General features: G+C 33.7%; 1 protein-coding gene across 1 annotated transcript; it reads left to right on the top strand.

Moving 5' to 3' along the window:
- The first annotated feature begins 508 nt into the window (after positions 1-508).
- On the top strand, positions 509-5,839 carry LOC135960224 (dymeclin). Its single transcript, XM_065511460.1, has 5 exons — positions 509-1,410; positions 1,516-2,254; positions 2,316-2,813; positions 2,883-3,005; positions 5,653-5,839. Exons 1-5 carry the CDS (start codon positions 797-799, stop codon positions 5,800-5,802), a joined length of 2,124 nt encoding a protein of 707 aa, XP_065367532.1. The 5' UTR covers positions 509-796; the 3' UTR covers positions 5,803-5,839.
- The last annotated feature ends 5,004 nt before the right edge of the window (positions 5,840-10,843 follow it).

Below are 10,843 nucleotides of genomic sequence, written 5' to 3'. Positions count from 1 at the left end.
TATCCTTTGGATAAACAGCTTGAATAATTTTGGACTTTGGAAGAGCCACAGCAACATTCACCGTTCAACAGTTAAACAAACTTTTGAAAGTCGTTGTAGTTGTAACCGCTGTTGGAAGTTAGTTCCTGGTTGATACAGCTATAGTTTATCAAGTTTCCATTGTATTGTCACTCACTGTATTTCTGTCCTATATTTAAATGGTACATTTTATTCATTTAAATATGACATGAACTTAAAGGTAAATAGGTTTGGTAAATTTAAATCATAATTTTGAAGCAAAAAATCATTAATTGAATCAAAATCATTAATTGGATTTGGTATTAAGTTTTTTAAATTTTATTTCAAAACTTCCAAAAAAATAACCACTCAACCCTACACGAATCAACCGCATGCATGCATTCAATAATATGGCAACCCATTTCTCTCATTAGTTTTTACAGCTGTTTTTGATGAAGAACAGCAATTGAAAAGAGAATACGAAAAACTGTGATGACGTTTTGCTCTGTCAGATTTTTTACATATTCCACATCAGAATAAAAGAAAAAATAATTTTATTTATTTTTTTGCCGACACGGCTACTAAAAATTCAACCATAAATTATTTAAAAACAAACAACAACGTAACAAAAACAATATCTATGGATTAAATACAAAAGTAAAGTGAAATTTTCAACGAAAAAGTTAAGAAAAGAAAAATCACAACAAACTTTTCATTTCGAAGGGAAAAACGACGACGACACTAAACGGGAAGCCAACAAAAAAAGTGAAAAAGTCACCCAAAATACTAGCTCAGGAAAATGGGCATTAATGTAAGCAGACAGGCTGATTTAGCCGGCAATGAATTACTACAGAGATTTGTGGGACGTAGTCATATTTCAGCGGATGATATTGACTATTGGCAAAAGTTGTTGAACTACAATATCACCATACCCGAAAATACACAGGAACAATTAAATTTAGATTCACGCCTGGAATCGTTATGTCAATCCTTTATTAGTAACAATTTAAAGACTGGAAATTTTGGTTCGCTTATAACGGTGTTCCTGACCAAAGTTTCCGAATTGCTTTCCTTGTCCGACCAGGAAAGTAATATGCACATATGGCAGACCTTTAATGCTTTGTTTATTATACGCAGTTTGGTTAAATACATCATAGAGACGGGTTCTGAGTTTCAGTTGTTACAACATTTTGAAGCCATACCGAATGAGGAACTGTTAAAGGCAGAAGAAGAGGCTTTGGCGGCGGGTGCTCGCAAGGAAAGTACCGCTATAGCTGTAGAAGCAATAGAACAGGATAATGCAGCCGCTACAATAAAAGCGGCAGCAGCTGCTGCTGCGGTTTTGGTGGATGGCTCTAAGTTTTTAACCTTCATTGATGCAATATTCAATTTGATTGTTGTGATTCCAGTCAAGTAAGTTGAAATTGAATTCAATCTTTATTAGTTTATTTATTTCTACATTTGTATACTTCCTATAAAATTCATTCTCTAACGACTCTTTGTCACTTTCTCTTGCAGAGAGTTCACATATCACCTACACTTGGAGGCTGTCAACACTCTAATCACTCTACTCTCAGTGCACCTCTTTACCCAACAACCAACCGATAAATCAATTATCTTCCGCACTGTATACAAATGTCAACATTCGAATGTTTTAATGTCAGCCTTATTACATTTTGTATCCCGTTTAGTGGAGGTACCGCAAACCATGTTTGGTTCTTCAACAGCTGGTTCATTTGTCTTTGGTATAGCAGAATCTCTACTCTCAATATTCAGCTTCCGCAAACAACAAGACATCTTAAAGACTACACATTCTGTTGGCTCCGAATTATCACAAGAATTTCGCACACACTATCCGTTGGCCAATCAAAGTCTTCTTTTGATTCTAATATTGACTAATCATTGTACAACAAAAGAGAATTCATATCGTACGTCATTGTTTGCGTGTGCCGATTCAAAAGATGTGGCCCATAAGGATGGCGCAACGTTTCATATTGATTTTTCAGCTGTTTATGAAACTCTGTGTCGCATTGTGACAATTGATCAGGCCACATTACTGTTGTATTTATTGCTGCATCGTAACGAACGGTTTTATCGATTTGTCATGGCCCAACAGGATTTGGAAAAGTTGGTGACCCCTATTTTGCAAACATTGTATCATGCTCCCGACAGCACATCACATCATATTTACATGTCCTTGATTGTGTTATTGATTCTAAGTGAAGATGATAGTTTTAATAAGAATGTTCATAATATAGTAAGTATTTAAATTTAATAGCATACCTAGTAATTTACTAATTTATATTTCTAATCAATAGATGCTTAAAAATATTACCTGGTATACGGAACGTACCATTTCCGAAATATCCCTAGGTGGTCTACTCATATTGGTTGTCATACGTACCATACAATACAACATGTTGAAAATGCGCGATAAATATTTACACACCAACTGTTTGGCCGCCTTGGCCAATATGTCCGGTCAATTCCGTAACCTACATCCATATGTGGCTCAACGTTTGATATCGTTATTCGAAACATTGGCCAAGAAACACACTCGCTTGGATGCTCAACTAAAAGAGCCCGTGAATAGTGCAGTATTTGTGAATGTCTCTACCACACCGGAGGATATGTTACAAGATTTAACCGTACTCGAAGAAGTGTTACGTATGGTTTTGGAAATTCTTAACTCTTGCCTTTCGAATCAACTGGTCTATTGTCCCAATTTGGTGTATACTTTACTTTATAAACGCAGTGTGTTTGAGGGTTTCCGTTCACATCATGCTTTTCAAGATATTATACAAAATATTGATATGGTAAGGTGTCACAATTATTTTTATTTGTTTGCAATCGAATTAATTGTTTCTTTAATTGACTGTTTTTAGGTGGTGGGTTTCTTTTCTTCACGTTTGCAACGTGTTCAAGAGCAACGCGGTGAATTGGGTGTTAACGAAGTATTCGAGGTCATTTCTAAAGGAGCCAGTCAATGGTCAAGTGATCGTTTAAGAGTAAGTATTATTTTTTTAGACAGATTTCTTATCCTTTCACCAAAGTATACTTTATGATAAGATTGAAAACTATTTTTTTTAAAAAAAACCTTTTTTGGTGAAAAAAAAATTTTAGTAAAAAAATTATTTATTGGTGAAAAAATCTGGTTAAATAATAGTTTTACCGATTTTGACCCATTGTCGGTCCGAATTCCTATGTGGTTATATAGTCGTTGGAAAGGTCTTTGAAATGTCAATTAGAAATGCCACACTCTTCCAGGACATCCTACAGTCCATAATGCATAATAAAACGAAGATATGGATGGTGAACTATCTGAGTGACAAGCAGCCGTTCATGGAGTTTACGGATAAATGCTCAAAACACCGTAAAGTTAAAGTGGTCCTGTCGCCACTTCTGTTTAACTTCTACCTCTTTAAATCCCACTGCCTCCACAGGGTGTGGAGGTAATCTTCTATGCGGACGACAGCACTATATTGGCAAAAGGTCATAACATTGATTAGCTTTGCGGTATGCTAAATGGTTATCTCAATGATATTCACAACATTTCTCATCACGTAGGTAAAACTCAACTTAGGCATCATGGTCGACGGCGTATAAATTCCGACAGTGAACCACCCGATAATCTTGGGAATAATTTTGATAGCCTTTTTACATCCTCAGCACACGCTACCGCAATCACTCATAAACTACGAAATAGGAACAAGGTCCTCAAGGCACTAGTCGGCAGCACTTGGGGTACCTACAATATGATTGGTCGGGCAGTTGTCAACTACGCATTGGAGAAATGTTTAAAGCTGTCAACATGCAGCCTTGAGGACCGTCACAGGCTGCCTTCAAATTACCTCCGAACAAAACCCTCACGAGGAAACTAAGGTTCTACCGGTAAAGGAACACATGTTGACGCAACAGTTCCTTCTGGGATGCCACCGTAGGAGTTATACAAACTTCGACTTCACACAGTTTTGAGTCTCTCCCAAGGATCTACGCAAATACGAGGAGAGTATGTGCTGGATCCATTTGATCGCCGATTACAGCTTTGAACGACATTCATAGAGACGCCATCAATTCCGCGGTAGCAGGAAACCGTACGAATGTCGTGTTGGAGGTCCCCCAACACCGATAGCAGACGCCGAGAAGATTCTGCCGCTTCAAACAAAAGTCGTTCTGGCACAACTACGATCAGGATGGAACAACAGGTTTAATGCCTTTTCGTCCCATATAGACCGCGCGGTCCTCAACTTATGTCCTCATTAACCCTTCACATATTCAACTGTTCAGCCAACCCTACTTTACTACCTCCTGTGGATTTATGGACTCATCCAGTCGAAGTAGCACAATACCTTCGTCTTGAACATCATGCAGAACCCCCGGATTAAATATTGTAAAATTTGTAATGCTGCTACAACAACAAACTGTAATGGCGCTTAGACAGATTGACAGGACTTCACTTTTTAAGTGTCATTCACAATAGAGCAAATAACAGGCAGAGCGACGGAGGGCCACAATTTTATAATAGAGGCTCCTTCTCGATGTCGAGGAAATCTTCTTCTTTGATATCGGCGGATCGGGCCTCAACAATCACAGTCTTTACGAAGTTTTTAACGACTTAAAATATTTGACTTTTTATACTAAAAATCGATTTTTGGTATAAAATATGTGTGATCACAGATTGAGTTTGTTTTCTCTAAAATCGCTGTATTAACGATTGAAGACATTTGAGTTTTTTTATAAAAAAACCGATTTTTGGTTTAAGTGATCACAGATTGAGCTTATTTTCTCTAGAAATTCAATATTTACGAAGTTATTAACGATTTAAAATATTTGACTTTTTTTATACTAAAAATCGTATGAAAAATTTTGTCATTCTGACATTGCTATTTAAAATCGAGAAAATCGGCTGAGATATAAGGAAAAAACAAGGACAACCTCGATTTTTGACTTATTTCTGATCTATGTCATTAATATAGACAATATGGATATCTAATGATAGATATTTCAAAGACCTTTATAACGCCATAGTAAGTCGGACCTACAATGGATCAAAATCGGAAAAAAATATTTTTTAACCAACATTTTTTTTTTCAACCAAAAATTTTTTTTTAATCAAATTTTTTCCACTAATAAATTTAAAAAAAAAAATTTTTTAAAAAATTTGCACCAAAAATATTTTCAATTGACAATAAAATAAACAAAAACAACATCGAAAATGATACCAAACATCAAATAACTAATTCCAATAGTTATATTAACATAGTTTTTAGGCAAATTATTTTTTTTTTTAAAAAATAGGTATAAAAAGTTTTTTTTAAAATAGCTCTCTAGTTTATACTAAAATCGATCTTTGGTTTTCAGACTGATTTTTTAACAAAAAATTAAATTTTCACAAAAAAAAAGTTTTCAGATTTTTATTATACCCATGTCCGTCTGTCTGTTGAAATAAACTTCCCAATAATAATGATACCAACATTTTTTTTACCTAAATTTTTTTACCCAAATTTTTGTTCACCAATTTTTATTTTTTTATAACAATTTTTCTCACCAAGAAATTGTTTTTTACATTTGGTGAAGGGTGACTTTTTAAATTTATATAAAAGAATTGTAAATTTTAAAATAATTTAAAATTTTAAAATTTTGTTTCTTTTTTAGAAATTTCCAGATTTAAAATTCAAATACGTCGAAGAAGATGCACCCGAAGAATTTTTCATTCCATACGTCTGGACGTTAGTGTGTAAATATGGCTGTGTACACTTTAGCTCTGAGAGCATTAAAGGTGTGACCACTGAAATTTCCTGCTAATATACACTCGAGTTTGAAACATGTTTATAATAATATATAACAAAAACAAACAACTTGACTCCTTTTAAGTAGAATTCATAGTTTAAACTTTATATACAACTTTAAACGCTATAAAATTTAACTTAAACTCTATACTATCTATAGTCCAAAACATTTTTTTTACATAATACATGTATATTTAAATTTAAAGCTTTTTGTGTTTCTATGTATTTAATGCTTTTTTCGTTGCTGCTTTTTAAAAGAACGTTTTTATTTTGTATATCTTTGTTTTTCTTAAATTATTTCATTCTGCTTTTATAAATTGCTATTAAATTTAAGCCATTTTTCTTTTAAACAAACATTTTGAATCCACTCAATTGATAATAATTATAGAAAAACCATAAACAAAACAAAGTTACAAAATATATTTACAAATTATTAATTATAAATATTATGTATGTATGTTGAATCTTATATTTAAAGAAACTTATAATATGTATTTAACCAATTCCAAAATCCTTCTTTATATTAAAATTAATGAGAATCCACAAAATCGAAAAAATCTGTCCATTGGAAATGTAAAAGAGAACAAAACAAAATAAAATAAAATGAAAAATTGTATTTAAAAAAAAAAATTATGACCTGTAAAAATACATACAACTTCTTATCTTATACCCTGTAGGAAATCAAACTAATTTATAAGTAACTTAAAACTGGTTTTTTAATAAGCACATCTAGTTGATTAAGTGACTATTTTCCTTGTCGCCGACACATTATTTTAACATAGGCATGTCATAGGCGGTAGTCATCAATTGGCCATCTCTGCATGACTTTTAAATTGACTACAAATTACTTATTTTTCAACCAATTTGTAGTGAATTAGAATATAGTTAATTAAATATTGGTTTATACGAAATTATTTAAAAACCACTTTTTTTAAAATTCAATTATAAACAGTTTTATTTATGTTAATTTTTGGAAAAATGTATTACTATAATAAAAAATACAAAATTAAGGTATACCTTTATAAGGTGTTTGATGAGATTAAATTAATAAAATCAAGTACATTTCATGACTTAAAAGTAGGAATGAAAACAAGTAAAATGAAAAATAATGAAAATTTGTACTGGTGGAAAAAATTGGCCATAATTGCATTTTTGAGCTTTTGAACAATGGAAGGCCGTCAATATTAATGTCAACCAATATTTCGTCACAATCTTTCAATAAATGCGAAACCCTTTCTAATTGTTTGGAAATTCCAAAATGGGAATATAACCCAGGGGAGATTTGAGAAACGATTAAACAATCACTTTTCTTGCAAAATGCATTAGCACTTAATGGCACATCTATCCCTTCTCCTTTTAAAATTGCCAAGAGTTCATCAAAACTTTTACGCGATGGCTTATTTCTATGATACCACTCTCCTAATTGTTCACGTAAGGTTTTCTTTTTGGCATTACTAAAATAATTAATTTCCACATCTTCTTCACAAAAATTAGTTTCACTTGAATCTTCTACCACTTCCATTATTGAAGGATCACTTTTTTCAGAATTTTTTTTTCTTAATTTCTGTAAATATTTTTCTTTTTCTGCTTTTAATTTTCGCATTAAGTGCCTTTTACTATACATTTTTTTAATTAATTATTTTATATGTAACAATATCACTTTTATGAATTTTATAACAAACTTTTAGTATTTAATAGGTTTTTTTTCGTTATTTTTATTAAAATTGAGCACTACCTAAAAGACGTTGTTGGCTTTATTGACATTTGATTTCATGACATGCTTCTTTTGTTTTCATTTTGTTTTTATTTTTTTTATTTTCTTATTTTGCTTTTATTTATTTCTTATGTTTATTTCTAAGCAATACGTTTGGTTGATATCTGCATGAGATTTAAACCAATTTGTAGTCACTTGAAAAATAGTTAATTTATAATTAGCGTTTTTAACAACCGACTATTTTATTTCCTACAGGGTATTAACTACAATAACATATTTCAATAAAACAATTAGACATTAATGAAATATTAATAATATAGGAAAAATAAATTGCAATAAAACTATATAAACAAATATAATGAATTCAATTTTATTTTTTAATATATGCATTAAAAAAACAATATTATTTAGTTACTAAGCTATTTAGAAATTGACATAGATTCTATTATTTCTAAAATTTCTTTTATTAAGACATTTTTTCGTTTAGAAAAGTTTTTATGCTAACATGTACGTAGTACATCAACACGAGCCAACAAATTAAAATTCGCTGCCAAACATGCGCACAAAATTTTATTGTTTACAAACTGAATGCCAACTTTGGAGTTCAACGACTTTGATTAAATATAACTTGCCACTGCATTGAGTTTTAGAATTAGTTTTCGAAAAAGAAAAACTGCAATAAAAAATTATGCAAATTTGTATAAAAATAAACCAAACAACCGTCATTTAATAAAATAAGTGCGTAGTGTACGAAGTAGAACATATCCTACAGCCTCAACCCATAGAGTCGAAGAAATCTTTTAGAAATATTGTTTTTACGGTGGCAACGCATCTTTATCTCAGCAGGAAGAATATCGAACATTAGACCAAATTATCCATCTCATGCAGCACGATTGCAGCAACAGCGTGATATCCTACGTAGTAGCAAAATCAGCCAAGGAACAAATTGAGCAATGGACGGCAGAGTTTGATCGTCTCGGAAATGAACATTTAATGCAGCACGATTGCAGCAAAACCAACTAAAGAACAAATTGAGCAAACGACATCAGAGCATGATCGTCTCGGAAATGAAAACCTAATAAATGGTGAGAAAACCATTGCTCAAAATGTTCTGGTCTACCATAAAACAGTCTATCTGGAACTAAAGAGCACAGAGACCTCGCAGAAATCGCGTTTGATAATAGGCTTCCACAGAGCATCTCCATCTTACTCGGTTTGCTGCTGTTGTTTCCACGCCTTCCCACTCGAATTGCATTGTCTTAGTTCTTAGAGTATCGTTGCCGTGGGATTCCACTCTAGCGCCATACTTGTGATACTATCGGGTAACTTCCTGATAGTATGGCCTATCCACATGCATAATTAGCGTTTGATTTGTTTCAGTATGGGTTCCTCATTGGTTAAGTTCCAGAGATCCGTGTTGCTGATGGTGTTGGACCAGAATATCCTGCATATGATTCTCAGGCACCTGTAATTTGTGCGTGATTGTGATCGATATTAGCAAAGTTTCACTTCCGTACAACAGAGTAGAATTTATACATGTATTGAATATTCTGAGCATGGTTCGTCTGGATATTTGCGAGTTTCTCCATACTGAATGCAGTCGTCCGAAAGCCCCTTTCGCTTTGCTTTGTTGAGCCTGTTGCTTGCGTCTGTTTCTGCGCCGCCATTTGTTATTACTTTACTGTCTAGATTTTATTTTAACTGGTTGGTCTTGTAGCATGTAGGTATAGCTTTGGTTTTCTTGATATTTATCTTAAGTCTAACATTATACGCTAATCTTTCCAGATTTTGTAGTTTCGTCTGCATATTGAAGATTTTGTGCGAGAATAGAAAAATATATCCGCATAATCCAAATCCTCGAGTTGGCACGAGAGACTCCATGTAATTCCTCTTCTCTCTAAACAGACTTCGCTAATTATATCATCCCGCACGATGTTGAACAGTTGAGGTGATAAAGAGCATCCTTGTTTTACTCCAGTATGAAAAGGTTGACTGATGTTCCCTTTGTGAACAACTAAGAGTTCTGCATCATCGTACATAGCTCTGATGATTCGAATTATTTTCAGGGGTACTCCTTTCCTACTCAATGCTATCCATACGGCAGTTAGTCTGATGGTAACGAAGTCTGATGGATGAAGTCTATGAACAATAGATTCTTTAAATTGCTCTATTGTAATGCGTAGAGTATTGGCATGATCTAAGCAGCTCCTATTTAGCCGGAAATCTGCTTGTTCATCTCGCAGATTGTTCTACTTTTTTCAGTTGTTATTATTCAGCTGCAGCTTAAGTTCACTTTTTTGAGAAATCGGGTTGCATGTGTCGTCTGATATCCAGGATTTTCTTTGTGGTTGCACTGTACCCAGTGTTATATCTGCGACTTGTTTTTATCCTGACACGATATCTTTCCACGAGTGAGGTTGAGTCAATGGTAATTGTTCACGAATTGTTGTTTCTAACTCCACAACCGTGCGTTCCAATGGTAGTGCGGATTCTGGTATTGTCGCTTCCTATCTTCGCGTTAATGTTGCCCATGAGTATTATCATATCACTTCTTCGGATCTCGCGTCTTCTGTTGGTTATACTGCTATGCACACTACTGAGTTTGTGGTTTTCTTCGATATTGTAATATGCTGCATGCAGATGGGAAAAAGTGAGCAATTCAGGATACTAGTTCTCGCGTTCGTATACAATCGAATACATATTCGAACGTGCGAGTTCCTTTTATTTTCTCTCATTCGATGTCGAATAAAGTGTATAGAAATGTATATTGATGGCATTCGAAAACCAGCGAGTTTTTACTCGAGGCTAAAATTACATGGTTCTCAGCAGTTGCGAGATTATCTGAGAATTCCAATTCCAATATCTGACACAAACTCAACGGTGTTCCTCGTCAGCTCTTAGATCAAGCAGGTTCTCGACATATCGGTCGAACACAGACGTTTTCTACCTTCATCGGAAGGTGAAGAATACAAATAAGGATATGAATGTGTATAGAGACGATTGTAGCGAAATACAAGACATCGCTACCGGTTGTTTCAAGATGACGAAGGTGGATCATCTAAACCATAAGTCAATGGGGTCAGTTAGTTGACCAAATTGGAAAAATTAACAAAAGTATAGTATCTTAAGGTTTTTGGAGAAAACGGGAATAATTCCCTCACGTTAGCTGATTGCCACAATTTGCTCTATCCATATCCGTCTCCATTTGGTTTCCAAGAAGCTGTCAGCAACTTGTGTTGCTCTTCAGATTCTAGTGCAGGATCCTCTACGCTGAGACATCCGGAGATGAATGAAGCTGGTTGGTGCAATATTATTAACTGCTACCATGAGCGAATTGTTCCCT

Source organism: Calliphora vicina, chromosome 5, assembly GCF_958450345.1.
Source record: "Calliphora vicina chromosome 5, idCalVici1.1, whole genome shotgun sequence".
NCBI classification, from domain to species: domain Eukaryota; kingdom Metazoa; phylum Arthropoda; class Insecta; order Diptera; family Calliphoridae; genus Calliphora; species Calliphora vicina.
The sequence above is the reverse complement of the archived record's forward strand: the minus strand, read 5'-3'. Positions and strand labels throughout refer to the sequence as shown.